This window comes from Podarcis erhardii (assembly GCF_964252035.2).
Source record: "Podarcis erhardii genome assembly, chromosome: 4".
Classification (NCBI taxonomy): Eukaryota; Metazoa; Chordata; class Lepidosauria; order Squamata; family Lacertidae; genus Podarcis; species Podarcis erhardii.
In genome coordinates, this window is record NC_138508.1 from 65531662 (window position 1) to 65552732 (window position 21071).

Here is a 21071-nt window from a genome sequence, read left to right on the forward strand (position 1 = left end):
TTTGTAGCGGGGGGAGGGGCAGGGAAGGGAGGGAAACCTAAACAATTATGTCTTAGGACTTATTGTTTTGTATTCTCTTTGTGTGTGCTAGAAATTAAAAAAAACCTGGCACCTTCAGAAGAGATTGCAAAGAAAGAGCAGAGTAGAGAATGAAACAAGTTTATGTCTAATAAAGAACAAATTGCTTAAACCAGAGGGACTAATTTGACTGAAAAAATGTTGTTTTAAAGGCATATACAGAAGCTGGTTTAATTAATTGCAATGATCCTGTTTCTGGACATATCAAACATGTCCAGAGATGTAATAAGGAAACAAAAGTCAAGATGGTGACGCTTTCTAGTTACGAGAAGCAATTTTTCACATTTGATTTTTGTGAAGGTTTTCTCTGTCTGCCCAAAGCTCAATGTAAGGAAGAGGAGGTGGATTAACAATGCAGAGGCACATTGTTCTTCTACCAGCCTGTTTATATGCTGCTACAAATTAAGGGTTTAGTGTCATGGAAACAGCTCCTTTATTTGGAAAGATACTGCACCACTATGAGAAGCAAACAGAGCATGCAAGAGTGAGAGAGAGTTGGATGGAGGGAGGCAATGTGTTGTCTACTCAGCCTAACATTATCTAACATGTTTTCCGATACTTTGGGGAAAGGGCAGAGGTTCTGAAATACTTGCTGCATTACTTTACAACCTATTATAAGTGGTTTCTGCCCTGGCAGGTGTCCCCTATACATGTGAAACATTTAGGGCAACTGTGCTCTCTATGTGTTGGCGTGTGTAGAAAATATTATTATAGAAATACTGTATGGTTTTCTTTTTCTTTTTCAAGAGCTGACAGGGTTAAGCCACGTTATGTATTCCTGAAGTCTGTCAGGAAGGAAACTTTTATGAAATAAGAATTTAGAAACTAAGGCTACTAGGGGCAACATTGTAGGCTTAACACAAGCTTGTGCTGTTTTTCTAGGTGCAATTTAATTAATGTGGTAATATATATTTTTTAATATAATAATAATCCTGTTCCTTGTACAGTTTGTTTTAAGCTGTTTTAAGCTGCTGAGTTTTAAGTTACTGTAAGGTCATGTTTTGTAACTCAAGCCTTCTTGAGTTCACTTAATGAAAAAAGCAGGACAGGAATATTTTTAAAAATTAATAAATAAAACCATTAGAATAGCAGAAATTGGAGGACATTACATTGGCATTCATATTAATGTCACATGTATGTGGTATTAAACTACTCCATCATCTACCAATATTTTTAACAAAATACCATGGGCTGCAGTTAATTTAAAATTGATAACACTTTTTTCTGTTACTAGCTAGCTTATATTATTTTTTATTTAAAAGGTAGAATATTCAGTCAATTGTCTTCTTGGACTAGTACCTTAGGAAGACCAGACTTCAAATCCTAACTTAGCTATTAAGTTCACTGGGTGACTTTGGCCAGTCACTGTCTCTCAGCCTAACTTACCTCTCAGCAGTGGCGTAGCATGGGGGGTGCAGGGGGGGCCGGCTGCACCGGGCGCAACATCTGGGGGTTAGGGTTAGGGGTAGGGTTAGGGGGCGCAAATCCACGGGTTAGGGGGCGCAAATTACTTGCCTTGCCCCAGGTGCTGACAACCCACGCTACGCCACTGCCTCTCAGGGCTGTTGTGAGAAAATGTAGAGAGGGAGAACCATCTATGCCACCTTGAAGGAATGGTGGGATATAAATGTAATAATAATAAACTTTTTGAAAATGTGAAGTTATAAATATCACGGATTCTGTTTTTATGTCATTTATAGCATTTTCCTCAATAAAAAGTTATATACCTTTGTTCCCACAAGTTCTGTGAAGGTGAAGCACCATTTTGAATGCAACAGATTGCACCTCTCTCTGTGGAGATTTTATGTAATTTAGTATCAGCCTTGGAAATGCAGGTATTTTATTGTATATGTATTTGGTTTTTGATCTGGGGTGAGATCCAGCTTACAGTGATCTCAAGGTAGAGGAAGCCTTGAGGCCCCACCATTTATTCATCTCCCTGAAACTCAGTCTGAGGGAAAACAATATATGGATTTTCTTGAGATAAGAGAACATGTAGCTGAATCTCATAATTTCATCCCATAATTTCAGAGCTTTCTAGTGGTCAGTCTGAACTTCTTCTTACATCACCAAAGACCAGTGAAGGAGACAGCTCAAGGCCACTCAGTGGCTTGACAGCACAAGGCTCTAAGAGAGAGCATTTCCTTTTTAAAGCTCCCTTCTCCCATCAGCTTGTGAACTGTGATTTGAGAATTTAAGGCTGTACTTGTAGTCTGTTAGCACAACATCTCTTTACATCAGATCTGTCCCTGCACCTGTGGATCCTGTGCCCTGCAATTCAGTAGCCCAATCCAGCTATTCAATGCATGTTACCCACAATTTTGGAACCAAATTGCTCCAGGATGATGCTCTTGGGCTATTGTTCTCCACCCTCTGCACATACTGCTGACCTGGAACAGGATTGAAACTCAGCTGACCAATGGCCCGACTCAGTATAAAACTGCTTCCTTTGGTTCTGAATAAAAACAGGGCTCTCCTTTCCACCCCCAAATGTGAGTGTATTTCATCTTTGGACTGAAACAATGTATTCAAATAGCAAATTACCAAGTTCTATAAGGTTAATTCCTCCTGTCTCGTCTTTATAGAAGTCCATTTGCTTTTATATTACATTTTGAAAAAGTGCAACGTTTATTTATCCTAATTTAGCATTTATGTGATTTGGCTGCATTAATAGGAAAACAGCATTTCTAGGTGAAAGCCCAGCAACCTTAGCAGATTGGGGCTGGAGGTGCCATCTTCTCAAGATGATTGAGGGCTCCTGACATGATGCCCTGACGTCAGACACGCATGATATTGGGAGGAGCCAGGGACTGGAGCCTATGAACATTGTTAACATTGAGAAGGCCCACCCCCCCCCCGAAAAAACATGGGGGGAGGGAGACAGTGCCTTGGCCCCTAGGATCTGGAGCCTATGATTGGGCCTCATACCAGTTACAGTACACCAAGCTAGACTTTAGCTGTTAAACAATGAGTCTGAAGGACACATACCTATGTGTGTATTTGAGAGGAAGTTAAAAAAGAAACACATTGAACTAGTAGCAGACGACATGGTAGGATGTTGCCATTCACTTGACCCTTGGATCAGTCATGTCTCTGCTGCTTACTGAGAGGTAAAGAGAAGGGAGGTAGCAGTGTGGTTGGCATGGTGCAAGTGCACCAGATTGGCTTCTCCGGTGTGTTTGCACCATGCTGACCTTGCTGCTGCTCACACTATCCTTCTCTAGCTCCCGGTAAGTAGCAGCGATGCAATTGACTAGAGGTCAGGGGAGTGGTGGTGCTCAAACATGCTGTCCGCTACTGCTTTGAGCTTCATCTTTTCCCGCATAAAGGTACAGGGCCTGTAAACAAAGGCATCCCTACCAGACTCAACAGTTCTCACCTTTCCCTCTACAGTGGTACCTTGGGTTAAGAACTTAATTCCTTCCAGAGGTCCGTTCTTAACCTGAAACTGTTCTTAACCTGAGGTACCACCTTAGCTAATGGGGCCTCCTGCTGCCGCCGCACGGTTTCTGTTCTCATCCTGAAGCAAAGTTTTTAACCTGAGGTACTATTAGCCACACAAAATGGCTGGGGCATGTTCCACGGGGGGGATGCACTGGGACAACCGATCTCAGTGATCATGGGTAGGAGGAGGAGTTACGCTAAGACTAGACCATGTCATTACAGAGGGGGCAGGTTTAGTCATTGTCTGAGGACTATCCCTGCCTCCGGGTCTGGTCCTGACCGGATGGATACTAGAATCAGCAAGGGATACCCACATGACCTGAAGGTGCTGCTGTGCAATGCCGGGTCAATGATTCATAAGACCACTGCCATCCATGACTTGATCATGGATGGAGGGCTTGACCTGGCATGTGTAACAGAGACTTGGTTGGATGAAGCAGATGGGCCTGTCCTTGCCGCTGCTTGTCCACCGGGTTTCTCTTACGCACAGCAACCCAGGTCATGTGGGCGGGGAGGGGGGGTTGCAGTGATTTTTAGGAAGTCATTAGTTTGCACCAGGCGTCCTATTGGGAAGACCCAGTTTTCCGAGTGCATGTTCTGGAAGTTGGGCAATAGGGGCAGTACAGGATTCCTTTTGGTGTACCGACCTCCCCGCTGCACCAAGGATTCCCTGTCCGAGCTGCTTCAGGTCGTTGTGGATGTTCTCCTGGAGACACCTAGTTTGGTCGTCCTAGGGGATTTTAACATCCATGCCGACACGACCTTACAAGGGGCCGCTCGGGACTTCGTGGAAAGCATGGCCTCCATGGGGCTGTCCCTGAATAAGTCTGGCCCAACCCATAGTCGCGGACATGCCTTGGACCTGGTGTTTACCTCTATGGATGTTGGTGATCTGACACTAAGTAAAAGCGAAACGAAAGAAGTGCCATGGTCAGATCACTTCCTGGTGCAACTGGACTTCTCTGCGACCCATCCCCTCTGCAGGGAGGTGGGACCAATTCGGATGGTCCGCCCCCGCCACTTAATGGATCCAAATGGTTTCCAGAGAGTGGTAGGGGATGCTTTATCCCATGTTGATGGCCTTTCAGCCGATTCCCTGGTGGCCCGCTGGAATGTGGAGTTAACCAGGGCTATTGACTGTTTGGCTCCGAAGCGCCCTCTCCGATTGCATGGAGCCCGGACAGCCCCGTGGTTTTCCACGGATCTGAGGGCAATGAAACAATCGTTGAGACGGCTAGAGCGCCGGTGGTGGATAACTCATTCCGAATCTGACCAGACACAGGTTAGAGCTCAACGTCGAGCCTACCAAGTGGCGATAGCGACGGCGAAGAAGAATTTCTTCACCGCCTCTATTGCATCTGCAGAAAACAGCAGCAGGAGACTTTTTCAGGTGGTTCACAATTTAGTGGAGCCACCTGCAACATCGGGGCCCAGTACGGGCCACATGTTCTCCTGCAATGATTTTGCAAAGTTTTTTGCAGATAAAATCGCTCAGATTCGGGAAGAAGTAGACTCCACCGTGGGAGCAGGGCCGGGGCGGGAGAGTGCTAGAGTTCTGTCTAGTCAAGTTGAGTGGGATCAATTCCAATCTGTTACCTCCGAGGATGTGGACAGGCTGCTTGGACGAGTGAAGCCAACCACCTGTCTCCTGGATCCTTGCCCATCCTGGCTTATAAAAGCTAGCCAGGAAGGACTGGGCGATGGGCTTCGTGGGGTGGTGAATGCTTCCCTCCATGAGGGAGCCTTCCCAGACCCGCTGAAAGAGGCGGTTATTAAACCGCTTCTTAAAAAACCATCTTTAGATGCAGCCATGATGGCCAACTATCGCCCAGTTTCAAATCTTCCATTCTTGGGCAAGGTGATTGAGCGAGCGGTGGCCGAACAACTCCAGGCACGCCTGGAAGAAGCGGACCATTTGGATCCCTTCCAGTCGGGATTCAGGCCTCATCATGGGACTGAAACTGCCTTGGTCGCACTGGTTGATGATCTTCGGCGGGCTAGGGACAAAGGTGAGAACTGTTTCCTAGTTCTGCTGGATCTCTCAGCGGCGTTTGATACCATCGACCGTAACATCCTTCTGGACCATCTTGAGGGGCTGGGAGCTAGGGGCACTGTCATACAGTGGTTCCGCTCCTTCCTCCTGGGCCGTGTTCAGAGAGTGGTGGTGGGGGATGAGTGTTCAGACCCCTGGGCTCTCACTTGTGGGGTGCCTCAGGGTTCTGTCCTCTCCCCCATGCTTTTCAACATTTACATGCAGCTGCTAGGAGAGATCATCAGGAGGTTTGGGCTGGGTGTTCATCAGTATGCGGATGATACCCAGCTCTACCTCTCTTTTAAATCAGAACCAGTGAAGGCGGTGAAAGTCCTGTGTGAGTGTCTGGAGGCGGTTGGAGGATGGATGGCGGCTAACAGATTGAGGTTGAATCCTGACAAGACAGAAGTGCTGTTTTGGGGGGACAGGAGGCGGGCAGGTGTGGAGGATTCCCTGGTCCTGAATGGGGTAACTGTGCCCCTGAAGGACCAGGTGCGCAGCCTGGGAGTCATTTTGGACTCACAGCTGTCCATGGAGGCACAGGTCAAATCTGTGTCCAGGGCAGCTGTTTACCAGCTCCATCTGGTACGTAGGCTGAGACCCTATCTGCCTGCGAACTGTCTCGCCAGAGTGGTGCATGCTCTGGTTATCTCCCGCTTGGACTACTGGAATGCACTCTACGTGGGGCTACCTTTGAAGGTGACTCGGAAACTACAACTAATCCAGAATGCGGCAGCTAGACTGGTGACTGGGGGCGGCCGCCGAGACCATATAACACCGGTCTTGAAAGACCTACATTGGCTCCCAGTACGTTTCCGAGCACAATTCAAAGTGTTGGTGCTGACCTTTAAAGCCCTAAACGGCCTCGGTCCAGTATACCTGAAGGAGCGTCTCCACCCCCATCATTCTGCCCGGACGCTGAGGTCCAGCGCCGAGGGCCTTCTGGCGGTTCCCTCATTGCGAGAAGTAAAGCTACAGGGAACCAGGCAGAGGGCCTTCTCGGTAGTGGCGCCCGCCCTGTGGAACGCCCTCCCACCAGATGTCAAAGCGATAAACAACTACCTGACATTCAGAAGACATCTTAAGGCAGCCCTGTTCAGGGAAGTTTTTAACGTGTGATATTTTATTGTATTTTTGCTTTCAATGGAAGCCGCCCAGAGTGGCTGGGGAGGCCCAGCCAGATGGGCGGGGTATAAATAATAAATTATTATTATTATTATTATTATTATTATTATTATTATTATTTCTGGGTTAGCGGAGTCTGTAATCTGAAGCGTCTGTAACCCGAGGTACCTCTGTACTACAGCAAGCTGCACACCACGCCATTATGGGGAATGAGAGGACTTTGCATGTCTTTCATCAGGTTCTTGAATGGCTTGAACACCACTAAGGTGGAGGTCATAATAAAGTAGAAGGGGCTGTGTATAGACCTAGCCAGTCTCCTAGTACATTCCTTTCACATGCACCTGCCATATTGGTGGTGGAGAAATATACTGAGACCTGTGGGGATACTTCCATGTGGTGCCACTAGTACTTGCATAGGGGAATACCGGTAATAATAATAATAATAATAATAATAATAATAATAATAATGAATTTATTATTTATACCCCTCCCATCTGGCTGGGTTTCCTTAGCCACTCTGGGCAGCTTCCAACAAAAGATTAAAAATACATTAAAAGTGATGCCCATTTCATACTGTGATTTTACTGTGTACTACAGCTTTTATGCTTACACACATGTAAACATTGCTGTGATCTGCTATAGCTTACAGGTATATGAGCCCAACACCCTGCTCTCTATGGGAAGCCTTCAGGAAGGACTTGAGTACAACAGAGCTCTTGTTTTGTTTGTGTTCTGTCTCTGTATTTATATGTGACGGATGACTTGTTGCTTACCTTTATTAATCTCTCCTTAGATCTGAAAACCCAAGAAAGGGTTAAGAAACACTGTCAAAGAATAGAAAGTGTTTGTTCTGAAATTGAATCACTGTGATGGAAAGCTTTCATTTGCCCCTTGTGAAAGCACAATAAATGCGATAGCTGTGACTTTTCTTGCCCAGAAAAGAGAAAAATGCCTTTTATTACAACTCCCTGTTCAGGAACTGAGGTGGTGTGAATTGAAGGCTAGGCGCAATTGTCTGCTGCAATAACTCTGGCTTGGGAAGAGGTTTTAACTGTGTCTAGCTCCTTGGCTGCCTCTTCCCAATTTCCCTGTGCCATCCTAGGGGAAGAACTGGTGGAGTGTGTGCTTTGCATGCAGAAAGTCTCAGGTTCAATCTAGGGATGGGGAGAAATTCAATTTTGCTTGCATTTTAATGAGGAACTAACTAATTCACACTCCTTGAACCAATACGTGAACCGAAACACAATGATCCTTCAAAAGTTGCATAATACTACAGAAATTGCTTGCAGAAATGTTTAGAGAGGGTCAGTGTGGTGTAGTGGTTAGAGTGTGTTGAACTAGGACCTGGGAGACGAGGGTTCAAACCCCCACACATCCATGAAGGCTAGGAAAGGCTCATCTCTCAAAACTGGAGAGCTGCTGTCAGTCAGTGTTAACAGTACTGAGCCAGATGAACTAATGGTCTGAGTTGCTATAAGGCAGCTTCATCTGTTACTATGATCAGTGCAAGATATCAGTAAAGTAGGTGCAGATGGTACTTGGAAGTGTTACTGTCTTGTTTTTATTCCACCTCAGATACCCTCAAAATAGGAAATGCTAAATCAGGCATAGGCAAACTCGGCCCTCCAGATGTTTTTGGCCTACAACTCCCATGATCCCTGACCATTGGTTCTGTTAGCTAGGAATCATGGGAGTTGTAGGCCAAAAACATCTGGAGGGCCGGGTTTGCCCATGCCTGTAAAATGAATTTAATTAAATGTTTGAATAGTGACTTAGTATGGCACTCACTGACCACCGAAGCAGATGGGAGAGCCCCACCAGCTCTACTGGGATTACAGCAGTGTAAGTTAAAAAGTGAAATGATGCCCCATGAACCAAGTTAATTCTATGCGCTCTTGTTCTTTTATTTAACTCTGAAATAAGCACACACATTTTGACATTCAAGGACATCCTTTTAATTTGTAGTCCTCTCTGAGAGATTTGTGTTCATGAAGAGATGAATAGGTTTTACTTATTTATATTCACAGTTTTAGTCATGCATTATTTTGGCTCTGGAATATTGTTCTGTCTTTAATCATTCATAGCTGGAGATGAATAAATGACAGGGATAATTGATACAACTGTTGATTGTCAGACTGAACAAGGGTTCTGACTAGTTCCTGTTATAAAATGACTGCCTTGTTTGCCCAATGTTGAATTAGAATGGTGTAAGAAAACCACAAAGGAACTGTGTGGCAGTTGTTAGGACAGAGACATAGCTGGGACAGAGTTCCCAACTGAACTTTTTGTCTTGTAAGCAGGAACTGAACCCAAACCATTCAGGTTTCTCACTCCTTTCTTTTTCCAGTTGGACAGCACCATTCCATTGTTTACCTTATTTATTTTCACACCAAGTGGATGGATTAGCTCAGCATAGCAGCAGAATGACAGGGATGGAGCAAAAGACCCACAGCCTCCTCTTCAGGAGCCCACTCATTTCTTCTAAGTCATGGTTTGGCATAGCATTTTGTGTGGCAAACTGTGCCAATATGTGCAGTATGTTTGTGGCTAAAATGTGGCTTTGAAATCTAGACTTGTTTTGTGTTCATAATCTTACAAGAGTTCAACTGGGTATGGAATTGGAGCAGGGCCTAGTTACAATATTATGTCATTGGCACCAAAGAAGAGAAAAAAGAAAGGAAGTTTCACTCTTTAGTGTACGTGTGGCAACTTTTTCAGTTGCGAGTTCATATTATTTTTGAAATTACAGGGTTTATGGAAGAAAATATCATAGGTTTGTAACTTCTGGACCGTCTCAGGAAGCTGGGCCTCCTTAGTCACTTGAGATACGAGGAAGCACATTTCATTTGTGTCCGACAAGGCGTTTCTTTTCCTGGCACAGAGACTGCAGATTGTACTTTAGGATGCAGGATTGCTGTCATCATTCATACTTTTTATCACCTCACCATTTGACTTCTGCAATATGTTCTGCATGGAACTATACCTTAAATCAAACCCAGCAATGATATGGAGATGGCCGGCTGTCTAGTAAAGAGTGTGACTCACTGGATGCCCATGAAATGTCCATGAAACCAATCTGATAGCAATGAAAGATTAGTAGCACAGTAAGATTTCTCATAAAAATCCAATTTCAGCAAAATATTTCTAATGTAAACAACTGCAGCGACAGAAGGAAATTGGAAGGGGGAGGGGGACTAACTTTGATGTGATGTTAAACATCTAGCTTATCTGCTGTAACTTGGCACATCACAGTTTCATTGATCTACAGAATTCCGACATCAGGGCATAGCAGGCAGCGTGAACAAGAAGTGAGACTTAACCTTAAGTACTTCATCAGTATGCAGAATCAATATTGTATAGTCAGGGGCAGCACATTACAGTTCACTGCTTGAGGCAAAACGGGAAGTGTTGCTTGGTCCTTCTACTGCCATTGCTGTTGCCCCCACCTACCTGCTCCTGCCCCCACCTGCTCTGCTGCATTCGGCGCTGCCATTGGTGTCAATTTTGGGTGCATCCTCACTCTGCCTACTAGCTGGGCCAGCTCTGTTTATAGTATACCAAGATGCCAAAAATCTAGCTGGCAGTTCTACCCAATTTTTTTACCCATGTGGTCATCATACTATGATTTGTGAAGCTTGGGCATCTGTAGCAAGAATGTCTGCTATGATAAACCACCATGAAAATCCTGTATATGTGTGATGGCCCTACTTTTCAGCAGCAGATACTGGGAGATGGGGAGCAGCAGAAGTGAGGTGTTGGACAACTTGATGTGCCATGCAACCTGCTCTATAGAGAGCCACACTCATGGAGTTACAATTCTCTGCAGCACTTAATAAATGACAGTGACCAGAGAACTTTGAGGGGTGAAATGTGCTTTGAAAGTATAGTGTGTTGACAGCTGCATTTGAAATAAGTTTGCCAGTTAGCCTGTTCAACTTCTGCTCATAGTATGTGTGCATGTGGGTTTGCTGCATTGTCCTTCACCTCAGACCAGGAATAGGCAAACTTGGCCCTCCAGATGTTTTTGGCCTACAACTTCCATCATCCCTAGCTAACAGGACCAGTGGTCAGGGATGATGGGAGTTGTAGTCCCAAAACATCTGGAGGGCGGAGTTTGCCAGTGCCTGCCTCAGACAGCAAAATGCCTTGGGCTAGCTCTGTTCTAGACTATGACAAAAACACATTAGTGCCATTACAATCTCTCACATCTGTGCATCAAAAGAGCACACTAATTAAAGAGCCATCAGAGATCAACCTTAAGACTGTGAAGAACTGAAAGCTGAATGTCTTTGTACTCACAACAAGGGCTGCTTGCAATAAATAAAAAATAAGTTTGCTTACTGAAAAAAACCCCCAACCCTCTCAATAATAGTGATTTGATTTTATAAACCACATTTAAAAAATGACATTATGAGGTACTAAACATCACATGGAAAGACTACTAAATTAAAAAACCATTTTTGTTTTCTTAAATGCAAAGTCTAATTATAAACAAGTTGGCCACGGTGATTGCTTAGGTGCCGTTATGTTGTTATGTATTGAATTCTGTCTCCCGGTGTAATTTCTGACCTTTCGCGTTAAGTGCTCTTTTCATTTTATGTCTGGCGAACTTATTACATAAATAAGTTTGAAAAAAGAAAAAGAAAACCCCCACTAAAATAAACAAACATCAGGATTTCTGACTTTGAAAGAATGAGTGATAAGATTCTGGAGGCTCTGTTAAATGACAGAAAGCGCTTTTCGGTAGCACAACAATTTATCTAGAATTCATGAATAAATATCTCAGACCTGAATATGCAAAGCCTTCTCTTGAACACCAGTCAGTTGTCTTCTGATAAATTATTACTTTTTACTTTTCTTTTTGCTACAGCTAAATATTCTGTGCTCTGTGTGACCATTGTGATCTCTAAAATAAGCCCCTAGAGCCTTTTTAATTTTAATGAAGGTGACAAGAGGGTGTCGTTGAGAATACCATTGCTTGCTCCTAAGAAATGTTGTTGTTCGAGGTGGAGCCACACATGGTGTTCCCCTTCCTCAAGCCAAGGTGCATGGTATTTAAGTGTGCCTGGCTATGATGGCACCTCAGACAGAAAATCTTTCTCTGGGAGTAAAAGACAAAAATGGCAAATTAAATAACTAATAATTTGCTGCCCTTTCATAACACCCCAAAACAGATGCTAAAGATGGCTATCTCACTCTGCCTAATGATTGGGCCAGCCTGTTCTGAACAAGTGATGAGGAGAGGAAGTGTGAGTTCTACTTCCTCTTACTCTTGGGTCGCATCTACACCATACATTTATAAAGCACCCTTTTACCACTTTAAGAGTCATGGCTTCCCCAATGAATCCTGGGAAATGTAGTTTGTTAAGGGTGCTGAGAACCCAGGATTCTCTGTAGGCGTAGTGGATATGCTGCCTGGCAGGAGTATACATGTGCTGCTTGTCACCACAAGATCTACTTGGGAGAGGAGCTGCAGTTCAGCCTTTCTCAACCTGGTGGCTTTCAGATATTATTGGACTCCAATCCTATCATCACTTACCCTTTGCATTACCAGCTTGGGCTAATGGGAGCTGGAGTTCAGCAGTGTCTGAGGGCAATAGGCTGGAAAAGGCTATTGCAGTCCATCATTTGAAAAGGCGCAGGTTACCCAACTCTGCTGTTGGTGATCAAGGTTGTAATATTTTAAATGACTATTCAGAATGACCTGGTTTGAGCGCTGCTTTTCTAGCAGTTTAGAAAAACACAAGCATTGTAGGATGTGTCAGCTTCTCTTCATACATTTTCCTTCCTGGTTTTACAAGAGACTAAAGCAAGTCCTTAAATGAGAAATGAAGGGCAAAATGACTAAGCAAATATAAAACCATGTAATGCCTCTTTAGGTGCAGAGCCATCCCAAATTACTCATCGGTCTTATTCAGGGTAAGGTGATTTTGTTAAAACTGCACAGCAATGAACATATTGGCTGCTAACAACAGCATCACCCCTGTTACTTCTAAATGCTTTTATTCCACGGGTGAATGGATCAGACAGACCTGAGCCCTCAGTGAAATCCATGTTACCTATGAATTAACTCTCAAACATTAAATTGTGTGTGTGGCATGGGCGGTAGTGAGAGAACCCTACTCTGTCTCAGTTGCATTTAGGTTTGAATATAATTAACTCGCAGCACACCTACAGAAGCATGCCAGGAATTTTAATTGTACCGAGAAAAGACAATAGTCACATTCCAGCTGGTGGTTACTGCTGAGGTGGCCTGCCAGAGTGTTCTCTCAAGAGGGAGGGTAATTTCTTCACATATTGGGAGGTAGCCCTAGAGGCAAGAGGCACTGCATACAGCTGCCTACTTGTTGACTGGATAGTTGCCCCCGTGGATGTTAACAGCCTGTGCCTGAGCCAGGGGAGCTATCCAGTCAGCACCCTTGTACTTGTATGAAGGAGTGAGTTGGTGTTCCCTTCTGTCCTTGGTTGCTTCATAGGAAAGATAAAGGTAAAGGGACCCCTGACTGTTAGGTCCAGTCATGGACGATTCTGGGGTTGTGGCGCTCATCTCGCGTTACTGGCCGAGGGAGCCGGCGTACAGCTTCCAGGTCATGTGGCCAGCATGACTAAGCTGCTTCTGGCGAACCGGAGCAGCACACAGAAACGTCGTTTACCTTCCCGCCTGAGTGGTACCTATTTATCTACTTGCACTTTAACATGCTTTCGAACTGCTAGGTTGGCAGGAGCAGGGACCTAGCAATGGGAGCTCACCCTGTCTCAGGGATTTGAACCGCCAACCTTCTGATCGGCAAGCCCAAGGAACTCAGTGGTTTAGACCACAGCACCACCCTTCACAGTAGCGACTGGCAATTTTGCTAGTGAACCACTTTGCTGGTCACTGCTGAACTCAACACATAGTAGAGATTAATTAAACCCATTGGATTGTGCCCAACAGTTCTACTCACAGTAGACCCACCCACATTATAGGACCTAAACTAGTAACATCTTTAATTTTCAGTGGTTCTTCTTTGTGTATGACTAATGTTGGATACAAGCCATTGTTTTTAATGAGGCCAGCATGGCTTACCGCAGTAGCAGTAGAATCATAGCTCAGCTGCAGGCAGTCATCAATTTTACCCTAGGGCAGCCCTCAAGCTTGACCTCAGACCATGCCTTTCCCCTTGCACACAGCAGCTGTTGCTCCCTTGAGGTTTGTGCTGCCCTGAGACAAATGTAAACAAGGCAGCAAGGTGGTACCTGTGAGACTGGCAGCACTGGCTCTTCCATGCACAAGGCCAATTGAACTGTTCTAGGCAATGGGATCTCGCCACCTTTCAAGGGTGATATATTCCTGGGATGGCTACATTTCCCACAAGAAAACATTCCATAGAAAGCACTCTGACAAGTTCAAGGAATTAGTGTTCAAATTGATGGTACAGCAAGACTATTTAAAGCCTTAGCACTGCAGGGTAGGAATTTTGCGGCAAAATATCACCAGTCACCACTGGCGAGTGCTCCCTAGCCAAGGAGCTTCAAGGCTCCCTGGGTTGAGTTCAATTGGTGTAGCCAGGTTACTACAAGTAAAACCTCTCAATTTTGTCAACTAGGCCTAAATTAGTGACCTTTTTGACGCCAAAGGACCATAAACCTCTGGGAAGGTGTCCCACACAGGCCTAACTGAAGTGAAAGGAAAATATGCAAGCACTTTTTCCTCAGCTTTGCTTGTATTATTTTCAGTGGGGTGGCTTGCATGAGAATATGACAGGAGATTGTGCTTCCCGAGTCAGATGGCTAATCCACACCTCTGCTTGCCCTGCCTTTCCCCCCTGGAAAACCTGTCTTTTTTCTGGATTGACATTTACTCCGACTTAGTGCTAAAGAGCAAGTTTCTTCAGGAGAAAACTGTGGGGCAAAGGCAAAACCACTTGGAAGTGTGCCTAGAAAGCCACTCAGACCCATGCTTTCTACAGACGGGACAAGTGGAAGTGTAGACAAGCCCAGAGTTCGTGTCTATGTTTGATGGTGCTGCCCTAAATGATACTCATAGTCTGCCAGCTCTGAATGCTGCTTCATCTTGCCTTATGTTAGCTGGGGTTGCCTCTGGCAGTAGCATTTTATTTTTTAAAAAAATAATAAATAGGTTTCCCTTGGGTTGCCTGCCATGTCTTGGATTGCTGCTTCAGCCACAGCACTGCGGGTGGGGAAAAACACACTCTGTTTGTGTCACTGCAGCTGAAACAGACCCATAGGATCTGACGGTTCTTTTTTTCTTTTAATCTTCCATATCACAATTCTTAGCCCAGGATGATCAACTATTCTGTGTAAATAGCTATTTCCAAAAGGACCTAAATCAAACTAGTTTTTATTGTCCTCTTGGGGGGAAATACGCTGTGCATTTTAAAAAGCTCATAGAATTGCTTCATATTTTATTCAGGTTTAGCACTTTTCATCTAAGATTTCGAAGCACTTCTCAAACATTAATTATAATTCCTATTTACAATTCCCTGTGAACTAGGCCTTATTTTACAGTGGAAAACCAAAGCACACTACAATGGCCAAGACACGTGACTAAAACTGCTTGCTGAGAGCGTGTCAGCCACAAAAGGCTTTGTAATGGCCTTTGGTTAATTCAGTATCGTTATGCTGAACTTTGTCTAAATTTTGTTTGTATGCTCAGTGAATTGTCCTCAGAAGGGCTGAATTAGCCATGATGTGAAGCCAAATGGGCTCTGATTCTGCAATTTTTGTATTTGAAGGGTCCTGCTTCCTTTTAAAAAACCCATCCTGTTCAGGAGAATGTGTCTGCTTAGGAGGCCATGTGTCCTACTGTACAGAGCACTGTAAAAGCCGTATTAGCACCTTTCAGTGGTGGCTTTGAAATTTTGGGACAATTGCTCTACATAGGTGCATCTCACTTCAGCATTACAATCCTTTAGGAATAGTGGGAAGATATAGCTATTCTGCCCGGAAGTGGGGAGGGATAGTATGTGGAGCTCAGTTTGTATTGCACCTGTTGCTGTCTTAAGCTATTATTTTATTTTATGCTGTACTTACTTTGTACTGATGTTTTAACTGGATTTAGGGGCAGGGGAAGTATTGGTGTGTTTTAATATGTTGAACACATCCTTCCTGTGACCATATGGTGAAGGGCTGTATAGAAATATCCAAATAAATAAAATTGCAAGGCTGCCAGAGGATTGTCATCATATATATTTACATAAAATGTGTATTTTTGTTATTTTATGAAGGACGCATATACAAATCAAACCATGTGCAACGAATACAACTGAAAAAACTGCAGTAAAGCGGCAGGTCATAGAATAACATGAAACAATAAAAGCATTTGAGAGGAAACTTACAGTGGCAGTTGTGTTGAGTGTTCCTTGCACACCTGCAGACTGTCTGCTGTTAACTCTCCTGTGCCAATGAGAGACGTGAGTTAATGGAGGAGCAAGATCATATAAGTTTCTGTTTACAAAAATTTAAAAGGGGAACCATGGTCTGTTAGGAACATAGGTAAGCTCCTATGTACAGGTAAGTTTCTGTATACAAATGTCAAAAATGGAAAACTATTCCCCATTTGGAACACCATGTTGGCTGAGGGTCACCTGTGTTACCTGTATGTTTGGTGGGAATGCTTTGCACGTGGAGAACTGCTAAGGCTGTATTTGGGAATGGTTATAAGGGGGAAGAGAAAGTGTGGGTGCAGATTCTATTTCAGTTAATTTGATTAGCTGCTAATGTTGTGGAGTTTTATTGTATTTTTGCATATGAGTTATATCGATTGTGCTTTTTACGTTTAAGAGACTATTTTGTTTTCTTTTTAATTATGCTGCTTTGCATGTGTATTTTGTATCTGACTTTCATCTGCAATCTACTCTTTTGATACTTTGTAATGCCCTATATGCTATTTTAAGTTGTAAACCACTTTGAGAGAAATAGGTGTTTTCAATATAAAAGGGGCATAAAATTATTTGAAATATAAATACATACATGCATAAATAAATAAATAAATAAGAACCCTATTATGGCCTACTGAAATATTTTAAAAGGAAAATGAATAACCATCTTCACTTAATCCCTGCCAATTTTGTTTTGTTTTGTTAGTACCAATAGTACTGGTATTCAGATGCCAGGTACAAATCTGGCTTTTTGTTCAGGTCTTTGGATATTTGTACCACTGATACTGATATGTTGTTTTTATTGTATTTTTTCCAAGTAAAAAATTGGTGGAATATGATACATTTCTTTTTAGTGCTTTTATTGTGAATTGCCCAGAGATCCTAGGTTGCAAGGTGGGATACAAACAGCTTCATCAATCAATCAATGAAATTTCATGGTTTCTATGGGTTTCTATGAACCCATGTAGGCATGAATGGTCTGGTGTGTGCCAATTTCTAATTTAATTTTAGGCCATTTCTGTATTAACCTATTTTTTAAAATAAAAAGTCCACATGAAAATTATGTGTATTATTTAAGTATGAATTTTATCTCAATATATGCATTTCCAAACACATTTAGACCCAACTGCCCACATTTTTAATGCATTTTAGTATGTTCTTTGAGCCGAGAACTGCATTACGAATCTGAAGAAGTGCAAAACCTAAAGGATTTTTGATCCTTTTATTCTAATCCATGTATTTGTCCTAAAGATGTGAATTAGGTTGGTTCACGTAAAAATATGGATCGAACAAAACTCTCCTCCTCCATCTCTTGTGTAAATTGGGATTTGATGCATTTGACCTGCAAGGAGATGAATTGCTAGACAGGTGATTTATCTCACCACAGGGGAGATTTGTGCATTTCCCCTTGGCAGGGGTGAGTCTGGGTCAAGATCAAAGAAGTACAGGTGATTATGGATCAAGATCCAAGAGCAGTTCTTTGAGTCATAGCTGGGATGTGTTTACGACTGGGATATTCTCAGTCTTGGCTGGCAGTTCTCAACAATAGTAAATTAAAATTTCCAAATAGTTGGTTGATTTCTCTCCCCACCCAACATTGATTTAAATAGCTGCTGAACTTGGTAGCCCAAATTCATTGATAGCCAAAGTTTGACTCAAATCCTTTGCACTGTAATGGATGTTTATGCCAAATGAATACGAAAAGCTTGCAGAGAATAATTACAATTAAATTGTAATATGTTTTCTGGAATCAGAAAAAGATGACTAATTTGGAGCAATAAATACAATTGGGGGAAACAGATCTGCTTGTAGATATTTTACAAAGGAAAAAAGGATAAACTCATCAGATGAATTATTCAGAATGAATTATTTGTTCGGCTCTGATGGAATTTATTATAAACTCACAGATTTGCTTGCATGGAAGACATGAGAGAAACTATTGCTAATGCACATCCACCCAGTGAACAATTCTTCTTCTTCTTTGAACTGTATTTTTCTAAATATTATATTATGCCACAATCCAGGCAATCTACGCAGAGTTCGGTGTCTTGGTTTCAATGGGATTAGATATGCATTGGATTTTGGCCCTAGTTATTTTCTAATGGAAACAGTTAGTCTCAAACTAGAAGTCACCTGTCAGTGGGAAACTGATGATGACTGCCAAATTGACAAGGTGCACATTCAGTCTGCATAGCTGGGTGGAACTCATTAACCTGCTTAGTTATATAGATAACAACAGAATTATGGTTGTAATCATTGTTGCTGTACCCCAACTATCAATGATACATGAAATATGAAGGTGCGAAGATCAGATTATGAACTGGCTAAACGTGGAGAAATTCTTTTGGGTGTGCGTGTGTATTCTGTTGTTGATTAACATTAGGCTTTTGCTATAAAGCCCCCCAAAATATGAAAGTTTGTGCCAAGAACAATGACCTCAGCTCTTTAGGAGCTTCTCCTTCCAGACCAGCCTATCCACTCCATAAGATCCATTTAGGGAAGCTCTTCTCCATTTATTAATGGCAGGTGGCCAAGGCAATACTAGCTGGGAAGCATGTGAGAGTCTTCACAGAGGTTGCACTGAAAAAATGTTTGTACCTATGCTCTTGGGTTTTATTATTATATCTTTGTTACTCAGGCAGACGTCTTACCTGACAGAGTTTTTTAAAAAACGTATGTGACTCTTGTTGTATTTATTTTTTTACTGTTTTATTATTATTGGGTGATATGCAACCTTAATCATATTCAGAGTAGACTAACTGCATTCAATGAACTTAAGTAAGTTAAGTCCATTGGTTTCAACGGATGATATCCAGCTAAGTGCTTCTGCTGGTGCAAGGATTTCTGCTTGCGCAACAGAACTTTGCCTCCCTCTCCTGTCCCTCTGTGTCCCTGTGCACCCTGTTCTGGGCTTTCCTCAAGAATGTGAGTGTAAAGGTACAGAATTGTATCAAAAAGAAATAAAAGTGGACTTTATTTACATGTTATCTGTTAAGCATCCCTGAAGGACGAAAACAGATGCTTTCATTCTTGTTGTTTGTCAGAAGGGGGGCTCCCATGTGCTTGATGATTTGCAGCCATCACAAATGGGTGCTTATCAGGCACCCAGTGGGTGAGAGTAAATGGCTGGCGTATCACATGCACACGACAAGCCTGCAGTAGAGGATAAGCACTGCTTATTAAAATACACTGCAGAACTCCGCATTGACAGAAACCGAGAGAATGCTACCATCAGAAAAGGCTTGCAAAATGCAGCACTCTTCCAATCTCATATACTCCTGACACTGACCTCCAATCTCTTCCCATTCTGACAGTCTCCCGAAAAATACAGATAGGCTGTTGCTGGATTCTGCTACTAATATTGCAGCAGCAGAAAGCGGCAACATGGAGGGAATTTTATAAGGCAGGGGAAAAATGTGTATTCGGTTTGCTGCTCAGTTTGTATTTAGAGCCCTTAAATCCCTTTGGTAATGTCATAAAAATTACTTGTTGATGAATGACTGGCAATATCAAGGGTCTCCATTTCACAGATATTCGTGTCGTCTTTCAGTTCATTCATTCACTTCATTTGTATGCCGCTGTTCCACAAAACGAATCATGCTCAAAGCAGCTTACAACAAAGAAACACCAGAAGAACAATTTCGTAATAACATAACGAAATAATAATATAGTAAAAAATTCATAATTACACAGAAAAAAAAAATATAACAACATACAAAAAGTCACATTTCAATACTATGACTATACCAAGATTATACAGCACCCAATAGCAAAAATAACAAGGGGATGTTACAGTTTTACCTTAGCCCTAGAAGCACCCACCTATGATGTTGCTCACCGTCTCTCTCCTGCAGCAGCTTCTTATAAGGCTCCCAAAAGCAAAGGGTGGGGTAGCTGGAAACACCGCTCCGATTATGTTGCTCTTTCAATGCTATCCTCCTTTTAAAAGACAAATGCCTGTCAGAATAACAGGTTGTTATGATTTGTGTCAGGGACATGGTCACTGTTGACACTGACTGGTAATTCTTAAGATACAACTTATGCATGTAGTACTTTCTGAAAAGAAGTCCCTGTTGCCTCTGAGAAATGCAAATTCTAATGCCATAGGGATGCTTCAGCAGAAAACTGGGCAAGGGGAGACATTGCTACCTTCCTCCTGTAAGTGAGCTTGGAACTGTTCCCCACATGTCCAAGACAGGAATGGAGAGCCTGTGGTCCTCCAGAGGTTGCTGGACTCCAACTCACATCCTCCCTAGCCAGCATGCCAATGGTCAGGGAGGGTGAGAAGTATAGTCCAACATCTTGGGATGTGGCACTGCCTGATAGGTTTTTCTGCTATGCATGTTTGCATTAAGAACACTCACATATCCATCTTTTCTGAGAGCATTGTGATAGACCAAAACATGGTTATCACTTAATTTTTGATAGCATAGAAGGCATAGGTAGGAGGTTTAACAGCCTAGAAATGCATTAACCTCATGCAGATTTTGTCCTACAAATCAGCAAGGGCTGGTAGAGACCATGCTGCTACAGCAGCTGTTTCTTAGGTCCATCCGCACAAATCCTAAAATTCTCCCTCAAACCATTTTGTGCCCGCAGAGAGGACTTTCATAAGCCCACAAGAAAGAAGTGTGCTGAATTAACTTTTAAGAACCAAATAAATCACCCAGATCTCCTGTTTTTTTTGCTTTCTATCTTGGTGTGCCAGAACAATAGTTCCATATTAAAAATAGGTATCATAATTCATCTCTTCAGGATGTCTTCCCTCCCCACTTAAAAAAATATATTGCCCAATTGTTCTTATCCAATTGTATAATTATGATCTGATTTAAGAAGCCAGTTCTTACCTTTGTCTTCTAATAGACTCCCTGAAAACCATGCCAGTTGGACATATCAAGGAAACATTGAATGGGTTGGCTGGAAGAAAGTTCCATGAATATAAACATTATATTCTGAGAGAGAATTCCCCAGTCCCCAAATATTAATAGATCAATTCACCCAGTAAAAACATA

General features: G+C 42.8%; 1 protein-coding gene across 6 annotated transcripts in view; it reads right to left on the reverse strand.

Moving 5' to 3' along the window:
* LOC309340385 (uncharacterized protein) overlaps positions 1–21071 on the reverse strand; it is a 35256-nt gene that overhangs the window by 12892 nt on the left and 1293 nt on the right. Inside the window, exons 2-5 of one of the 6 annotated variants that reach the window (XM_081859151.1) lie at positions 20907–20976; positions 19861–20016; positions 16018–16075; positions 2396–2468 (exon numbers count right to left, since the gene is read on the reverse strand). In XM_081859151.1, the coding sequence (XP_081715277.1) occupies positions 2396–2468; positions 16018–16075; positions 19861–20016; positions 20907–20976 (357 nt within the window). Of the gene's footprint in view, positions 1–2395; positions 2469–9487; positions 9756–16017; positions 16076–19860; positions 20017–20906; positions 20977–21071 lie in introns of those variants that run through there. The other 5 variants (XM_081859152.1, XM_081859156.1, XM_081859153.1 and 2 more) reach the window with 5 other exon arrangements.